Here is a 19,088-nt window from a genome sequence, read left to right as displayed (position 1 = left end):
ATTTATGTTGCACTCGCACAAAACTGTATCAAATCATGCATATTTTTTCAAAACAGTACATTGAGCGCGTCGCCGAACAAAGTGATACAACGTTCTGTTACTGGAACAAAATGAAACACTTGCCGCGCTTCGAAACAAAGCGCAACTTAAATAAAATAGTGGCCAACGATTTCATGTTTCATATTGATCCAATAACAGATTGGTGTTTCACTTTGTTCGGCGATTTTTTTGCGTTTCGTATTCATCGGCGAAGAGTCAATACGTTGTTTTTATGCTCACGGGTTCATTTGTCAAAAATCAGGAAAAAATTATTGGGTATCGCCCAAATGGCTATGAATAGAGGGAAATCGATAAATCCAGACCTTTAGCCAAATTTCTGCCCAAAAAACGATTTTGTCACTCTGAACTAACGAGTTTCGGGCTAATGCGTATTTCTGTCATTAATTCATGAAGATTCAACCCAAAATCCAAACTTTAGAGGTCAATTATAAGCAGGTGAAAGCAGGAAAAATACGGTTCAAAAAGTGGACTGTCAGGGAGGGCCCAAAAAAGGGGGGAGGCTGGTCATATCCTCAAAGTGAAACTAAAACATAAAATGGCATAGAATTTGTGAGCTATAACTACTATAGTAAATAATTGGTCATTTCATTGATTTTTTTGAGTTTTTTCAACTTATAAAAAAACTTCCTTTATATATTGAGAATTTATGCGATAATAGTTCTGAAAAATATTAATGAATAAACAACCAATTTGAAACGTATTGCAGAAAATGTGTTGATTTATTCTAATTTCTTTACATGTGTCTCCAATATATATTTGTATTTCTAATAGATGGCGCAATGAACCGCCAAAAAATATATTTGACATCTGTCTTACAGCTTTTATATGTCAGTAATAACAACAAGTTGTGTCAATAAAATGATTGAATCCGCTGAAACAGTTCGTTCTATAAATTTTGTACATAAACAAATTTTCCGTCGTGAAAATGTTTTGAAATTGCATTAGTAATTATGGCTAATTCCGAAAAAATGGTATCACATCCGTTAAACCCTAGTAATGTGAGACACGATGACCGGACACCGGACAAAAATTCAAAATCCAAGTCAACAAAAAGTATCCGGAAAAGAAAGCGGTGAGAAAAGAAAATGGTTTGGAAAGAAATAGTTTATGAAAGCAGTTGAAAAAATGATACATTTAATTTTAGTCGGAATTCTTCAACTGATGAAGAGGAATTTGATACATCAATCGATATGAAATTGGAGCAGAGTGCCATGCGAAATAATTTAACGCCACAAAATGTGAAAAACATATTACAAGTAGGTGATTTTTTTTTACAAAGTTGCTAAGATCGTTGATTGCAAATGTTGAATTTTCTTCCTAGAAAGTTGTGCGTAATGATCATGTGTTGGCGATCGTGAAGTTAAAAGAAGAAGAGCTTGAGCGTCGAGAACAAGCTATGAAATATCCACACATGGGTAATGATATAAACACTGAAGAGTCAAAAGTCACAGAGAACGATGGCGTCGATGAATTGGACAATGCTGTACCCAAGTTAACAAGGGCAAAAGCAAAGGCCTTGAACAAATACCCTTTGCCAGTTGCTCCTCTCAAACCACATTCTGAACCTGATTCAGAGGTGGTCGCTTTAATACGCGAAGAGTTGCATTCCGATGATGACGATGATGAGTATCAACCTGGGGAAGATGATATTGAGGTATAATTTCTTTCTACAACCGTGTTTATTCAAAAACTATTATGTCTTAAAATTTGATATTAAATAAATCATATTTTAGTCTGATGACGAGATAAATACAACGCATTCAGATATTGACTCTCAACCGGCAACACCCTCGAGTCAAATAGATGCGTCAGAGGAAGTTCAAAATGCTGTTTATACACATGACGGCCTATTTAAAATACCAAGGTTACGAAATGATAGTACAACCTCTCAATCAGAACAAGAATATATAATTGCGCAAAGGACTCGATCGAAGATTAGCTTAGCCGAAACTCCTATTGAAGCTATTGAATCGACCTTCAGAGCACCTGATGCTCCTCTAGATATGTATCAAATGGAACCTGATGTAGATCCAAATTGGATACAATTTTTAAATAACTTTTCGATGCCATTAAGTGGGTATAGTGTGATCCTTGAATATATTATTGTTAATCAAATTTATCTAATGGAAATTCATTCCCCCAGCTTCGGAAATTGAAAAGGACGAGGATGCGGATCCAGATTATTGTCCAATGATAGTGGACAGCCAACCAGGTAAGGACCATAATTTTCTTGCACATTATTCAATCAATATTTATTCACTAACTTTCAAATACAGATGACCGCGAGGAATTTCAGCATGTTAATGTATCAAAAAAAGAGGTCAATGATTTATTGAATGATTGGTACAGCTGCATTGATATAAACTTTTTGGACCTAAATGAGTTTGATACTCTAACACTTGACACAAGTTCATCAAAACATCCGCCTACCGCTACAGATGATTTGAATGAAAGTTTAGTGACGCCTGTGAAGCAGATTGACGAGCCTGAACCAAACAAATACCAAACACCATCAGAGACAGCAGAAGTACCCGTTGACTCGCCGGAAATACCTTCTAATCCCGGAATAAGTTACTTTGATCCAAGTGCGATATCAACACCATCGAAACCGAATTACATTAACAGCCCCACTACTCGTATACATCGAACACAACAACAATCGCTCAATTCATCGAATAGTACTTTACTTTCGGTCAATGAGACCACGACAGTACACAATACATCTTATCCATATGCTTATTCGGTTAAACCTCTCCAAGACAAAACATCGGTGTTTGTGCCAGTCATGACATTCACCACAAATTCGAATGCTTCGCCCCATGAATTGACATTATCTTATCCCAGCTCGATTTTGGTAACAATACCGTCAGATGCAACATCAACTACACCAGCGATGCCTCCAACTATGATCTCATCAATACAATCAATTCATAATAGCAATCAAATGTTGCAAATGAGCCAACAACAAATCGGAGCTGGACAAACAATCAAGAGGCCAGGATGCCGAGCAAAAAGGTCCCGGTTCAAAAGTGCTGTGTACAAGGAACTAGAGAATCTAGATCCGAATACGCTAATACCAAAGGTAATTTGAAAGAAATGAATAATAAATGTTTGGTTCAGTTTTCAAATGCAATTTTGTCTAGAATGACTTAAATGGAAGTGGTTTCACGAGTGAACAGCGGTTAATTTTGGAAAGTCATCTACGGATTCACGTCCAACTCTCTACACAAAGCTATCTTCAAACGTATGGTCATCCAGAACTTTATCCTGAAGCTCAAAGAGTCAAACGATTCCTGGTTAGTTACCACATTCTATTAATCGATCATATACCACATTCTATAAATCAATGCCAACAAATACAAATATTTTCAGGTCGAAATAATGGAAATAATTGATAAATGCGAATCATCGGTGTCCATTTACAATTTAAAACCTGCTATGGAATTAATCACTGGTTGGGAAAATGAATTGTCTCAAAATACCATTGAGAATACTGAACTTTACACATATATGCAAGAAGAAATGAATAAACTACGTAAAAATGTGGGATACACAATGCAATTCCATGAACGAATACTACGGTTAATTTGTGAGAGTAAGGTTTTCATCTATCCAGAATTACTACCAGCTATTCCATTTCGTTTCAAGACACCGAAGTCATCCGAATATTTTCCGGCTGAAGATTAGTTAGTATCAAAGTTTGGTTTTGCCACGTATATGTATATGTCTTTTACATATTTAAGTGTATCAAATGTATTTGATTCATTTGCAGTTTGCTTGCTTTCCTTTTGGAGCATTTTTTTGAAGAGCTTCGAAAGAAAAATGTGACCTACAGATTTGCTAAGCCAAAAGAAGTAACTCTTTCATCCGTTTGTCACAACATATCAGCTCACTTGAGTTATCTGCGTCACTATAAGTCCATTTATGATTATATTCGGTTAAGACGGGACTGCGAGTTCATGAATCCAATCAAAGTATGAATTATGAAGCTACTCAACTAAAAAGATAATAATTATGATTTATCTTAGTTCTATTTCAAGCATAAACGAGCTCCACCAATTCGTCATCGTTATGAAGTATTTAATTCTGATTTGATCATTGAACCCGCCAAACAGCCAATAACTGTGTTATCCACACAATGGGCACGATATGTAGAAAAGGTTTGTATTTTTAATATTTCAAAAAAAGCACACACACACATGGTTTATCTCCACGGCTCACTTTATTTGAAACAATCTCATAAATCAGAACAATGAGCGAGCGATTCATGAAAAAACCATTAAAAAAACGTTCATCCATATTAATATATTCCAAACCAAATTATTTAAAATTCAACGTTTTAAAAAGTCTCCACTTCTTGTCTACAATTTGGTATGCATGCCATATTTGACAGCTGAATGACATTAGGGAGCATAAACAGAGGTGTAATAAAACAATACGAGAAAAATATGTTTTTTGCTAATTTTCGAAAAAAAATTATTTTTCACGATTTTCATTTCCCAGCTCATTGGTTTTAAACATGATGAGGTACTACAAAAGATAAAAACGCCGCCCAATGATTGTGAAAAAGAGACGAAAAGAAGAACCACCAATGAAAATACCCATAACAGTACCAATGATGATAAAAATTCTTTAATTCACGTGAAAATCCTTTATGGACACAGTGAAGCAAATCAATTAATACATAATAAAAAAGTGGAAACTGGAACGGTACACGGCATAAGTGATAACAGTGAGGGTTTAATCAAGGGACAAACATTGTTAACGTCATATTTTCATCCACTACGAAAAGCAACCAAAGATTTCAATCACGATGATGAAATTTCAATCGAAGTAGAAGAACCGGCTGACCTGACAACTGACGATATCGTTGTGACTGACAGAATTTATTTCTTTTGGCATAGAAAACGAATTTGCAAAAAATATAGAAGACTGAGATTATGTAAATATTCACTTCGGCAACGTACAAAACTATTTTTGGTACATCTGATTTCAAGAATACGCAAAAAATTCTCTCCCCATTGGCAACGATTTCGACGAAATAAAAACGTATCTTTTGCATATCGGTGTATAATCAGTTATCATTTATTTACAACTGAATTTATAAATCGTCAAAGTTATAAGATATCAAAAGTGCCAGCCAAAATGTCCACAGAAGCATTGGTTACAAATCGTCGTGTTCAAAAATTCATTTCAAGCGACAATGCCAGCGGTAGCCATGCCAGAGAAATGGCGGAAGAAAATACGGCTGCGCATACAGTCCAACAACAAAGTGAAGTCGGACAACAAGTGAAGCGTTTGCTAAAAAATCAACGAAGTAATGATAGTACTCGATTATTGCTTACCGAAAATGCCCAGGAATCATCGGAGAAAGACTTTTGTAAGTTACATTTATTTTTTACATCTAACAAAGCTCCTAATCATATTTTCATTTTCGCTAGTATTTGCGCAGCGATTCATAGACCGTGTCGAGGAAACTTTTATAAATGAGAATAAGCATCATAAATTTACTGAATTTATTAGCATTCTGCGTAATTTCAGCGAAAACCAGCAACAAAAAACTGGAGCTGATTTGTATTTGGTAAATATGAATACTACGATATATTTAGGGCGAAGGGCGAAGCTAGAGGAGAAATTCTATTACAAATTATTTACTGTGAATGTTAAATAAATTTTGCAGAATGTTGATAAAGAAAAAAATATGAGATTGATTCATGAATGATTGGAATTTTCTCTGATCATGTTGGAATGTAAAAAGTAAAACAGTTTTACATATTTTAGAATTTCTTTTTTAAACATTTTAAGACTTTGGAGAAATTCCTGATGCCAGATTATCCAGACCTCATGGAACTATTTCTATGTTTTCTGTCGCCCAGCGATGCAGTTGAAATCAATAAAACAATGGACTATTTTCTGAAAGTTAACTCCACCAAATTTCTGAATAAACTGAATATTTTCTTCCAAAAGCAACCAGCACAGGTAAGCTTTTTCTTTAAACATCCAATATGTTACATGTGTTTTACGAAAAAAATCTATTTGTTTGTACAGATTCGCAAAGTGCTTGCGTGTTTGAAGGAGCTAAGTGAAGATCCAGATGTAACAATAGATCGAATTCGATCGAAAATTCTACCACTATTGAAAGGTATATGTCAAAAAAATATGAAAGATTATCGACCATTCCACACGAAATCAGTTGAGAATTGGATCGACCCTCTGCGAATTGGCTGAAAATTTGCATGGAGTTTTGCTTTCGGTAGAAAACGAGAAAACCAAAATCTTAGGGCTGTAAGTGGCCCACATTTTCAAGTTCACCCAGTGTAAATTTTTAAAAAAAATGAAAAAATCGAAAAAAAGGGTTTGCGCCAACTGAAATCTTACTAAGAAGTAGTTGACACATTGCCAAGACCCTGGTACCGTTGGAGAGATAATCGATGTCTAGTAACTCACTCCCTTTGACCCCATTGGGGCTCCCAAAAATGGGTTCAAAGTATAAAAAGTGAAAAAAGTCAAAAACACGGTGTTTTTTTGACTTGTTTTTTTCGCGTCAAAATATGGCCCATGTCGCGCCGCTTCAGATAAGAAAATCAAATTCCAAGTATTGACCATTCAATTTTTTGTATTTTTTTATTATTATTATTATTATTAATCTGCACCATACAGCGTTTCTTCGCCAGAGGTGGTTTATTTGGTATAAATATTTGGTTGCATATTTACAATATTTTATGTATTCATTATTTGTTTAGTTTCTCCAAGTTCTAATTCTTCTAAAATAATCGGTTATTCTCTGTTTGACAGTATCTGTACTAACATTAAAATCAATTAAATAGGTATCACAAATTGGAATAGTATTAGTATCACATTCATTCGATCGATTAGGCGGTTTGATAGGGACAAAATACTTATAAAATTCATTGTATGTGGTTAACATGAAATTGATCGGTTCAAACATTGAGTAGTTGCATATTCTAATCGGCAGTGACAGAAATTCCGTGTTTCGTGTTCGATGTCGTGGCGTTCTAAAGTTGATTTTTTCCATGATATACTTTGATGATATTTGGCCACAAATAACGTTGTGAATGAAACAAATTTGTGCTATTTTTCTTCGTTCCTCCAAGGTGATCATTTGTAGAAATAGCAGACGATTGTTGTATTGTGGCAAAATGAATCTGTGTGGCCATTGCATCTTTCTCAGTGCAAACAGTAGAAATTGCTTTTGGACTGATTCGATTCTAGCAATTTTCTCATTGGTGTGTCTTTTTTTCCATATTTGCGATGCATATTCAACGATTGGCAATACGAACGTAAAGAAGAGCTTCTTTATGGTCCACGGGTCATTGAAATCTCTTCCAAAACGCTTGATCCACGCTAGTCGAGATTTAGCTTTAGCTGTTATGTATTCGATGTGTGCGCTAAAGTTTAGTTTCTCATCCAAAATGACTCCAAGATCTTTTATCACTTTTACTCTGTCAATCGACTTGCCTTCAATAGTGTACTTGAAGTCAAATTTCAGCTCACCACGGTGATATGATACGTAATTCGTTTTTTTGACGTTCAATCTCATGCGATTACGTTTGAAATAATCAACAACTCCATTCAAGTCAGCCTGAAGTGCCAAGCAGTCATCGTGTCGCTTTATTTGCATTGAAAAACGAGTGTCATCGGCAAACGATTGCAAGTTAGAGTTGACTATGCAATGGGGTAGATCAATAATGAACAGGACAAACAGTGTCGCTCCAATCGGGTATCCCTGACCTGTTCCTGATGTTACTTCGATGGGATTTGACATGGCTCCGGTCAATTTTACTATTTGTTGACGCTCACTTAGATATGATTTTATCCATTTCAGTATTTGTTTATTCAATCCCATAATTTTCAGCTTGTGTATGAGTAGGTTCAAGTCAACCGAGTCAAACGCTTTAGCAAGATCGAGATATATTGCATCAGTTTGAGTTCCATGTTGCATGTTGACTAACGTATGTGAAGTAAATTCAGCCAGATTCGTTACTGTTGACCTTCCTTTGACAAAACCATGCTGGCTGTCATCGATGATGTTCCTCATGTGATAATTCAAATGATTTGGCCTTGGAAAGTAGATCATATCTTATTTTTCAGCGTTTTTGTGGAAAAAATGGTCGAAAATGGCCTCTTATGCTCGAAATAAAACTCTGAATTGAGTAAAGAAGTTGGTATATTTTGGTTTATTTCTTCAAAAACCAAAAGCCATTGATGTTGGAACGCAGAATAAGGCATTCTTGAAGTAGAAAAAGTGATTTTCTGTATAAAATATGGCGAGTTGAAAACATAAGCTGGAACAGGGCCATTTTTCGGCATTTTAGGCTCATCAAACAGGATTGAAATAAGTCTACATCGATTTATCGTCCAAAATTACGTGGAAATAGACTCATACCAGGCCACCACAGGCGAGTTTTCTGTGCCATAAGTGTGATTTTTTATGCGGATTTTGACCTTTCGTTTGTTCTATGAAAAAAAGTCAGTTTCAGACCAAATTTATAGGTAAACCGATTTCTCAGATCAAAACATCGTAAGAGGCCATTTTCGACCATTTTTTCCACAAAAACGCTGAAAAATAAGATATGATCTACTTTCCGAGGCCAAATACAAAAAATTGAATGGTCAATACACGGAATTTGAATTTCTTATCTGAAGCGGCGCGACATGGGCCATCTTTTGACGCGAAAAAAACATTTCAAAAAAAGACCGTGTTTTTTACTTTTTTCACTTTTTATACTTTGAACCCATTTTTGGGAGCCCCAATGGGGTCAAAGGGAGTGAGTTACTAGGCAGTTTTTGTAGCCCCATCGATTACCTTTCTAACGGTACCAGGGTCTTGGCAATGTGTCAACTACTTCATAGTAAGATTTCAGTTGGCGCAAACCCTTTTTTTCGATTTTTTCAATTTTTTGAAAAATTTACACTGGGTGAACTCGAAAATGTGGGCCACTTACAGCCCTAAGATTTTGGTTTTCTCGTTTTCTACCGAAAACAAAACTCCATGCAAATTTTCAGCCAATTCGCAGAGGGTCGATCCAATTCTTAACTGATTTCGTGTGGAATGGTCGTTATATAAACTTCACTAATTGACCTGAACTTGATTTTAGGCAATCAACTTTTAATTGATTGGTTCATACAGTGTGTTGCTCCAGATAAGTGTGACAGTACCAAAGATGAATACGAAACACTGGTACTGCGAAAAGGAAACGAGTCTTTTGATGCTGATCAATTTGAGTATATCCCGCAAAGCGAAGTTATTGCAGATCCAAATGAAAATCCCTGCCACATTCGCTATATGAATGGGAGAATTTTTTATGGCAACAGATTCCCATTGCCTGCGAAGCTTTCTTTCAGCGCAACAATACCTTGTTCTTCTGATTCGCTCGAACCTGAAAAGCAATCAGTTATGGGAAGCGGCGACAAAAATTTACATTATCATTGCGTCCACAATATCAAAGACTTTGCCGATAGTAAGATGCGTGACCGCCATCATTTGGAAGTCGGAAACAGTGGTCCAACTGAGGACGTTGATAATAGTGACGACGAGCAACACTTTTCAATACCTTTCGAAAAAATGGATGAGGAAGATGGTGAATCGGTTTCCAATCACATTCTTTGTGATGACGCTTCATTAAGAGCCCACTCAATCAGACTGAATCCATCATTGCATTTACCAGTACAGACAAAATCAGCTCACATTCGTAAAACCAATTCTCCAAATGCGAAAAAAATGGCATTAGATGGATCTAAATCACCAATTAATAAGAAAACCGTGTCACCTCTTTCGATGACGCCGCAAAATGTTGAAAGTGGATCTACAGTCCAACAAGAATCAAATGTCATTCAAACTGCAAAAAAACTAAAACGTATTCTGGAAACAAGTGATCAAATGGCATCAAATAGCTGTCTACCAAATCCAACGGATGACTCTTCAAGACGTGTCAACACTTTGCAAAAAAAGAAAAGTCACATGCTTTCTAAACCGATTAAAAAACAAAAACGTGCTCATGAGTACTGCGATTCAGGTGATGATGAGGGAGAAACTGTAGAAGAGTTCGAATCAAAAACACGAAATGATATCAACATCCGAAAAATAGATACATTGCCGGAAATCCAAGGTCAATGGACTCGAGAGGAAGACAGACTACTGCTCGAACAAATAAAAGCCGGCCTGTCCATGACCGGTCTAGATATGAACCGTTTCCCGAACAAAACGCAAGACCAAATTTCGCATCGCATCGACTTTCTAATAGATTTTCTCACCAAATTACGAAATAAACAAAACTAAAATTGATAGAGTATACATAAAACACAAAGTTAATAAAATTATACATATGTATTTTTTTCAATATATATCTATATTAAATATAGAAATGTTTCAAAATTCACTATGTTCACGTGGAAACAATATTAGTTCGAATACATTTTTCGAATATGCTTTCTCAGATAACTTGCATGATCTATTTTACAGGGTCCTCATCAAGTATTAATGTTGCCGCATATGCGATAGCGAAACATCCACATGAAGTTTCATCGACTTGTAGAATATTGGGTTTGACGAATTCGATATTTTTCCGTCTAGGATAGCGGTAAATTATAATCTGAATTTGCCGTTCATCGAGATTGCGTTGGAATAAGCTGTCGTAGACGTACACCGTTTGGTTTTCTTCTTTGTAGAAAATGCTAATGAAATGGCCTACTATATTTCCACCGTAAAGAATTTGAACATCGTCTTTATCAAGTGATTTGTAAACATATAGTTCTGGAAAATAGTAAGAAACAACATCAATCATGTCAAAATTAGTTTTGGCTCTAACCAGACTTATAAAGTGATTAATAGTGAAGTCACTTAGAAATGAATTAGGCGTTTCAAGCTCACGTAATACTTCTTTTTGATAAATTCCTGAAATTTGTTTTTTTTTCATTAATTATAATTAATAAAATGATTTGTTTTTTATCCACAATTTAAACCCAGTTAATTCGCAAAATGCAATTTACTTACAATATTATCAAAAGAACTTGTAATGATATCGGCGAAAGTGTCATCTTAAATTTTAATTTGAAAAGTTAGGCAGATGTTGTTACAATGTCTGTTTCAAAATACTCAAAATCTAACTAGCAATTGTGTGTGCAAACGTATGTAAACATTTGAAATAGCGTGATGTTTACACTATCACAAATTACAAACTTACACTTGATCTTAATCAAACATATGTTTGTGTTTCTGTCAACATTATTGTGAAAGAACACGTTTATTTTAATTCAAGTCGATATGAAAGAATAAATGCACCATTTCTAACATCAATATATATGAAGAAAAATTTAATAAAAGATTTTTTAATAGTAACGAAAAGGAATGGTTATTCCATTGGACGAATCTAAATTAGGTAAATTAACTATAATTAACATTCATTAATTATAATAACATAAATATTTCCTTGAACGTAAGCTGCAATCATTTCCAGAGCTGCTCGTTGCATTTTCAACATCGTCCGCTTTGGGTGGTGATTTCCAGTGTTTTGTATAAGACGCGTATTGCCGGCGAGGAAACGTTGGTTTGGGCGTTAACAATTGACCTTTGAGGTAAAGTGCGGATGACTTGATCACATCAAACCCATCACATTTATTTGCTTCCGATAGTATGCTTTGTTTCATTTTTTTATCCTGACACCACGTTGAGTGTTCAATAGCATCCATATTTTCACAATCACTACCAGATTTTGAAATTTTCCGCCGATCTGTATCCCATACTCTCTTCTTTCGTTCGTTCCATAAAAAAGTTCGTTCTCTCTTCTTTCGTTGTGTGTTGTCCATGGATTTTATTGTCGAGCATTCTAGTAATTCGGGTAGGATCAGTTTGTCGTTGTAATCATTCTAAAAAAAATTGGAAAATGATTACATGAGCATAAAAATGAATATTACAACAGGTTCAGTATCATATTTTTCTACTTTGATTATGTAGCTATCCAAATTTTTGGAAATTATTTTCCAACTTATGTTGTCGGGTATATTTTCGATATCGTCTATATCACGACGTGTTTCTTTGAGCAACATTTTTGGCTTCAAACTTAGAATAGAATGTGCAGATGTGCAAGAAGATGTATGTAGGTGTAGGTGCTCACAATCCATATCAGCGTGAATGTCTGCGATCACAACTGTAGAGTGTTCTGCAAGCTGCACGAAAAAAAAATCAATTGAATGCGCAAACATTTAACAAAAACAATTTTACCATTTCTCGTGGACCATCCGATTCTATTTCGTCGCTCATTTTTACGAAACGCAGATACGATGTGAGCCAAATGTCATAATCACGTTTAATCGAAACGTCAAGAGAATTTTGGCTAAAAATTGATCCTCAACATATAATTTGTTTGATCAAATATATGCTTTCTACAATACAACCGTTAGCAAATCTATAACACTAACGTCCATATTGGTGGGGATAGTATGATTTAACGAATGGAATGTATTCAATTTATTTGTAATCATAGTTTTATTCAAAGCAATACAATGCATTTCGTTTTTCCAATATCAAATTAACTCGAATCGAACCGGTCCATTTTTATATGTTTTGTCAAATTTTGAAAACATGTCAGAAATGCAATTTTCGGGTGTTACAAAAAAACTAAAAAACTGAATAAATGTTCTTTTTTTATTATAATACGACTGTATTTCTTTTCTGCAAATGAAAGAAACTAAATTTATTTCTGAAGAAAGTGTTTTTTCAATGGCCGGTGCAGCGTGTGCATTTGAATTTGAACACATATACAATTGCATTGTAGAACTTTTGACAGTTCTAGGTAGGTGAAATGTATTGTGACTGTCAACAATTTGTCGAAACCGCTTAGCGGTGACAGCTAAATAGAAATCATTTGGAAAAAAGGTATTTCACAATTTGGTCACACAGCAATTTTGTACTGCTCACTACAATTCGGCGAATCAGTTGAGCTTCTTATATAAAAAGAAATATCGACGAAAAAATACGATGGTGTTAATTGCTATTGACCGTCATAGTCGCAAAATCCTCGGTTATTTATGTCGAAACTACAACAGCGTACTGGCGTACTGTTGTAGTTGTTGCGATGTAGAGTTCACAACGGCAATCGATTTAGAGAGGCACATGGTTGTACATGAAAGTTTGCAAACTAGCACACCAACAATACAACATACAATTAGCGAAGGCGATGTACCGTTGAATGTACTAAGTGATATCGAGAGGGAAAAGCATTTAAAGATGAAATACCAGGTAATTTTTGTATGGTTCTTCGTATCGTTTTGTTCTACCACTAATTTGTGCGAACCATTTCAGTTGACCCCATGCAGCGTACAACTATTTCGATTTGATAATGATGATGGCGATGGAGATAAAGATGATGATGAAGACAAAGGCATGGATATGGAGATTGACACATCTATGGCGGCTGCCATGGACAATACAAATCAAGAGAATACGGCTCCAGCTAAAGAGCAATCGATGAAAAGACGTCCGGGTCCTGCTTCTAAAAAGCATAAAATTGGAAATAAAGATACGAAAAAGGTGTTGAAAAAACAATCACCACCGGCTGTATGCTATCTATGCGGGCAAAAGTTTCATTCGACCATCGCATTGGAGCAGCATCAAAAGACTCACATCCAAAGCAGCATCGTTTCTCCGGTCTTTCCCTGCAAAGTTTGTGGTAAGAACGTGAGGAATTTGAAGAAACATCTACATCAACATAAAAATGAAAAGAAAAACAAAGGCCAGAGAGCCACTGCATCGGTTAGCAGCACCATGGTAAAACCAAACGATACAAAGAACATTTTGGTACCGGTGAAATCAGTAGAAGCGGCAACACTACCAACTGATACAAAAGTCGAAGAAGCGTCCAGTTCAACTGACGCAGTAATCACATCTATTCCAGGTGTAAAGGAAACCGAAAACGACATAACGTCAAACGAAGCTGCTATGCTATCGCACGATGTTCGTGTCGAGTCGGAAACGTCAATGCCAATGCCACCAATCGTTATTGAAGAAGATCCAATAGATTCTCAATCGACTGAACAAACAGTGGGTATATTGGCTACTACTGACGAAAGTGTTTTGCAGGAGAATCTGATTCCAGAAAAAGTCATTCAGTCTCCATCCGACAAAAAGGTTCAATGCGATTTTTGCAGCAAGTTAGTGGGCATCAGTTATAGGAGAATTCACATGAAAAAGTATCACACCAACATTCCATCAGAAACAAAAAATTGAAGTTCTCCTTCAGCTACTTCATTAACAATCATAATTTACATTTGTCATCGATAGCAATTTCATTGAACAAATATTACTTTTTTAAAGAAATTAAGCGCACTGTGTGCGAACTTTATTAATCACTTAAACTACCCAAACTTTCCATAATTTGTTTACGTTTACATTTGAGGTTATGTTCATCTATTTGGACAAATTGAATATTCAAATTGGACAACTATGGTAGATATTTCAATACTTACGAAATTTAGAAATAAGTTCCGTTTATTTCTACAGTGGATATGAACTCGAAAAAACGCAATTGAGCATGAATAACTACGCCTTTTCAGTGAATTTTATGATAATTAAATCGCGTCTCGTAGCATTGCAACAGCATATTAAGAACGCACGGAAAAATTGATTTATTTAATTAAATGAAAATTTGGTGGTATTCAAATTGATTGAAAACAAACGTGTGTAATTATTTGATAAGATTAAAACAGAATTTGAGCGGAGCATTTAAAATTCGGTTTCTTAAAGTAAATATATAGGTAACAATGAACAAGAAAAATTCAGCTATTGTCACTAAGCAGCGCTTAGTAAGCATTAGAAATAGTTTTATTATTTATTAAAACTGCCTAAGATTTTGATACTGCATTCAATAACAATGGAATTACTGCCCAATCAGCACATTGTTCGGCTAAAAATCGAATGATGGCCCGTCTATGGCACTCGAATGCTTCTCGATATCCGAACATTTCTTTTAGTTCACTGGTGAATTTTAAATCGTATGCCGCCACATTCAAGCAGTATAAAAATGATTTGATTCGATCGTTATCGGAATCACAATCACGTTGCGGTATAATGATTTTCATGAGTATTTTCCATGCAGGCTTATGATAATCTCCGTTCGCCGTGAGTAATTGGTTGCGTATCTTTTCAGCGTCCGTTGAACCAATCGACGCGAGATAATTGATAAGTGCAGTATATTGAGCCAAATTACCTTCGTTGATTGGCTCATGTTCAAAGTAAATCAATTCATTCATTTTGTATAAAACAAATTGTCGATGAAAATAGCCACTGTAATCACCTATATGCTTTCTGATGAAACGTTCAGTTGTTTGTAGTTCGTATTGCAACAGAAATGGTGCCTTTTGTAGAACCCATTGTCGATGTGCCCATGCTTGATAGTTACTCAAACTTTTCGATGCACAGCGCTCACATAAGCTTAATTCACGCGTCCAATCAATTGACTCATGGCTTTGAAATGAAAACAACCAACGACGATAGAAAAATGCATCATTTGATTTTGGTTTTTTGCTCAAGACAATAGCCGAAAATTTGAATTCGCGGCCAATGTCCAGGCGATCTTTTTGCAATAGTCGCCGTCTAGCATTCCAAAAGGTGCTACGAAAATAAAAAGAAATGGAGAATTAAAATAAAAACGACAATATTTTCATATGAAAAAGTTTCAAAGGTTTTCGATAAATACCTCACATCGGGATTTATCAGTAGTGCACAATTCAGATATTTAACCAATGTATGGTTGAACGGATGATGTGGTTGATCATTTCCATTTCCTTCATGAGTTTGGCACGACAAATGATGTGGATATTTCTTAACTGCTGCTAAAATAATCTGATGAGCATGCTTGTAGACACAAGGACAGCACCATGATTCCAACCCCAAGTGATTGTCTACATGAACGACAGGTGTTTTATTTTTTGTTTGACTTTCATCAACATTGATGATCTCAAACGTTGATCTGGCAGCAATCGATCAGCGAACATAAAAAATAGCAGAATATAAATGCATTATTAGAAATTATTTAAATGTTTTTCCAGGAAAATTTAGGCGAAAAAAAACTCACAGATTTGGGTCTTTGTTGAAAACAGCATCAATATCGTTGATTATTTTCTCGCAAACATCATGATTTTCGTAGTCCATTTTCAGAAGAATTGAATTCAGTGCTAAAACAGTCCGTTGTCGATCGAACACAATGCGTAAATATATTTTCGGCGCAGAAAATTATTCTCAATTATCAATTTTTTTTTATTTTATCAATTTAACTTCTGGATCTTTTCACATAGAGTAGAAATAAAAACACACATACAACTCTATTGATGCAGTTCCAACATTCAATTTGAATATGGTATACGCGCCAATTTGCTTGAATCTAATGCGGTAAATTATTATTATTATCTACTGCGGCACTCAAAAATACACTCATCACGTATACGCAACTACTTTGAAAGTTCTAAACACTGAGCAGCGTTCGCAATTGATTTTGATTGAAACCACCTTGAAAACATTGTTGTCCCTTTTTTTTCCCAAAGTAAGCATATATGTATAGTATATCAGTCAATTAAACGTGATTTTACTTCGTTTAATTCCAATAAAAAAAATACTTGTTTTTTTGCTTCTTCATTTACTCCTGGCGTCACTAATGTAGTAAAACACTGCCTGTGCTCATTTTTGGATTGAATGATGCGCGCAAAAAATGGCAATTGCAATCGTTGAAACGATATGCACTTATTTTACACTACAGAACAATTTTTCTGAAAAAGTTTTGGTTGGTCAAGCTGTTTTTTTTAGAACAGATTGAGTTTATCATAAAATATAACTGAATGCAATTCTGACAGCAATACAATGACCGAAAGTATTTTATTCTCACTTGAATATACACAACACATCAACGAAGAGCCTATGAATTAACTGAGTTCTTCTCGCGGCACACAAACAGCAAAATGACCAAGAAAAAAATAAGAGTGGCTTTTCTTGGTTGTACTTGTGCGTTTTTGGTTTTATTATATATTCTGATGTATATTCAGTTGATGTTTATGTGTCAAAACATATTTTTTAACACACGTATTTTGTGTTATTGAATTGAATTCCATAGAATCGATCTATTTGTATGCATGTATTTGTGCATTGACAATTGAATCAGAGCAATGCCCATGTGTTTGACATACACTCACAAACACTTCAACTACATCATCATATATACTAGTATTATGTATATATGTATAATTATACTGCGTAGTGAACGTCGTATATTCGAACCCTGTATCAGAAGTGAACCCTGCATTTGTGTACCAATTCGGAAGTAAAAAATTGATAAAACTATATTATTATAAGAAAATTATAAAAAAGTTTTTTATTCATAGGATTTTTGAAAAAAAAAACTATTTCTCCTCTTTGAGAACGTGTTTTGATTTCTCTGAAACGAATGGTACAGCACCAAGAACTGAATGAACACGACGATTGTGCTCCTTTCGAATCTCTTTGTCGCGCATAATACGATGTTTTTTGGTGACATTGAGAACACCTTTCGGAACGTGACGATGTTTTGCAATGCGTTTGATCTGTGGATGAGCTGAAAACTTCTCCTTAAGAGCTTCGTTGTACTCTAATTTGGCGCGTTCTCGTGGTCGTAGTGCTCCCAATTTTTCAGAGGCATTTGCCTTCCATAAACGAATATTCATTTCATCGGAACCGCTATATATATATTTGTTGTCTAACGACCAACCTGCAAATTTAAAAGTTCAACCCTCCATTCAGTTATATTGTCCATTGTCCAGTAAATATCAGAATAATTTTTATTAAAACGAAACTCACCTATGCATGTGACATGTTGCATACGTTTTGTGTGATATATTTCCCTTGAATGAGCTTGTTCCACATTATAAATCCGAATTGTGCGGTCATAGCTAGCGGAGACAAATTCTTTGCCAGTGGGTGAATAGTCAATATCGGTAACCGCATTGACATGATCTTTATGAATTTTTATTGGATTTTGAAGGCGTCGTGTGTCAAACGTGTATAGGTTGTAGTCTTCATTTGCAACGGTGAAATTGAATGCAGCCATAGGATTCCATCGTAGACGATTTGCTCGCAAAGTCATTACAATTTTTCGCAATGGCTTGGCCTCTCTCATGTCATAAAAAATGATGGATCTATCGCTTGCACATGTGGCTAACAACGACGATTCAATGGGATTAAAAGCAATTGCGTGCATTGTGTCCACGCCCCACTTAAAGGTTTTGATCGGTTCATTTCTTGTATGCTCCCAAATGGAACATACTTCGCCGGATGTTGCAAATGTATTTTCTTTTTGATGATGCGATATATCTGTGAGAGTTGTTCGACTAAGAAATGTAGAAATTGGTTCTTCCACTTCCGCATCTAATTCATCTTGTGGAGCATTCTTCCATAACTTGATGACTTTGTCGTCACCGCATGAAAGAAATTGCTTGTCATTCACAGAATGATTCGGAATATAACAAATGCCACGGACATAACCTTCATGAGCAACAAATGCACGACAACATTTTCTCGTTATCAAATTCCATTCACGTATTTCGCCGTCATATGAGCCGCTGGTAAGTGAAGACAAACTAGTTGGATCCTTAGCAAAGCATGTAATACCTTCTCGATGTCCAGCCAAGTCTCCAATGAATGGTTTTGCAAAAACTCGATCCAATTTTGTAGCATTCAGGGCTCGGACGTATTCGCCTGCATAATACATTTGAGAGGGAAATGCGCTGGGTAAACAAGAAATATTCATATCAATGAGGTTATTGTAGAAGAAAATGACTTACGCGCTCCTTCCATGGGATGAAGACTTGGATCATAATTGCGTTTCAATCGATGGATATCATGCTTGGTCTCTCGCATGTACTCATCTGGATTTCTGCTAATAACTCGCACTTTCATATCGTGATTTTTGATTGCTTTTGACAGAATTTTTGGAAAACAATTCACTTTATTTGTGTCGTAGAACGCTTCATTAAAACAAACATGTGGT

At 35.4% G+C, this 19,088-nt stretch overlaps 5 protein-coding genes across 5 annotated transcripts; 2 read left to right on the top strand and 3 right to left on the bottom strand.

Moving 5' to 3' along the window:
• Positions 1-862: 862 nt before the first annotated feature.
• LOC129573467 (uncharacterized) lies at positions 863-10,460 on the top strand. Its single transcript, XM_055453966.1, has 15 exons — positions 863-1,132; positions 1,205-1,316; positions 1,382-1,714; positions 1,794-2,133; positions 2,204-2,272; positions 2,337-3,142; positions 3,204-3,356; positions 3,433-3,746; positions 3,833-4,034; positions 4,089-4,220; positions 4,564-5,440; positions 5,502-5,641; positions 5,866-6,039; positions 6,109-6,202; positions 9,180-10,460. The coding sequence occupies exons 1-15, from the start codon at positions 1,011-1,013 to the stop codon at positions 10,358-10,360; spliced, it is 5,049 nt and encodes a 1,682-aa protein (XP_055309941.1). The 5' UTR covers positions 863-1,010; the 3' UTR covers positions 10,361-10,460.
• A 591-nt stretch (positions 10,461-11,051) lies between these two features.
• On the bottom strand, positions 11,052-12,443 carry LOC129573473 (uncharacterized). The gene is made up of 3 exons (XM_055453974.1): positions 12,302-12,443; positions 12,022-12,246; positions 11,052-11,946 (listed from the first exon to the last, which is right to left on the bottom strand). The coding sequence occupies exons 1-3, from the start codon at positions 12,338-12,340 to the stop codon at positions 11,485-11,487; spliced, it is 726 nt and encodes a 241-aa protein (XP_055309949.1). The 5' UTR covers positions 12,341-12,443; the 3' UTR covers positions 11,052-11,484.
• Positions 12,444-12,924: 481 nt separating this feature from the next.
• On the top strand, positions 12,925-14,753 carry LOC129573472 (zinc finger protein 652-like). Its single transcript, XM_055453973.1, has 2 exons — positions 12,925-13,318; positions 13,382-14,753. Exons 1-2 carry the CDS (start codon positions 13,058-13,060, stop codon positions 14,303-14,305), a joined length of 1,185 nt encoding a protein of 394 aa, XP_055309948.1. The 5' UTR covers positions 12,925-13,057; the 3' UTR covers positions 14,306-14,753.
• On the bottom strand, positions 14,733-16,245 carry LOC129573471 (protein prenyltransferase alpha subunit repeat-containing protein 1-B). Its single transcript, XM_055453972.1, has 3 exons — positions 16,152-16,245; positions 15,774-16,046; positions 14,733-15,688 (listed from the first exon to the last, which is right to left on the bottom strand). Exons 1-3 carry the CDS (start codon positions 16,226-16,228, stop codon positions 14,920-14,922), a joined length of 1,119 nt encoding a protein of 372 aa, XP_055309947.1. The 5' UTR covers positions 16,229-16,245; the 3' UTR covers positions 14,733-14,919.
• A 1,162-nt stretch (positions 16,246-17,407) lies between these two features.
• Positions 17,408-19,017, bottom strand: LOC129573468 (DDB1- and CUL4-associated factor 13). Its single transcript, XM_055453967.1, has 3 exons — positions 18,883-19,017; positions 17,900-18,796; positions 17,408-17,810 (listed from the first exon to the last, which is right to left on the bottom strand). Exons 1-3 carry the CDS (start codon positions 18,995-18,997, stop codon positions 17,467-17,469), a joined length of 1,356 nt encoding a protein of 451 aa, XP_055309942.1. The 5' UTR covers positions 18,998-19,017; the 3' UTR covers positions 17,408-17,466.
• Positions 19,018-19,088: the final 71 nt, after the last annotated feature.

Source organism: Sitodiplosis mosellana, unplaced genomic scaffold (assembly GCF_009176505.1).
Source record: "Sitodiplosis mosellana isolate CC-2019 unplaced genomic scaffold, AAFC_SMos_1.0 Smas_scaffold_6089, whole genome shotgun sequence".
Classification (NCBI taxonomy): Eukaryota; Metazoa; Arthropoda; class Insecta; order Diptera; family Cecidomyiidae; genus Sitodiplosis; species Sitodiplosis mosellana.
Note: the sequence above shows the minus strand (reverse complement) of the source record. Positions and strands in the feature narration are given on the sequence as shown.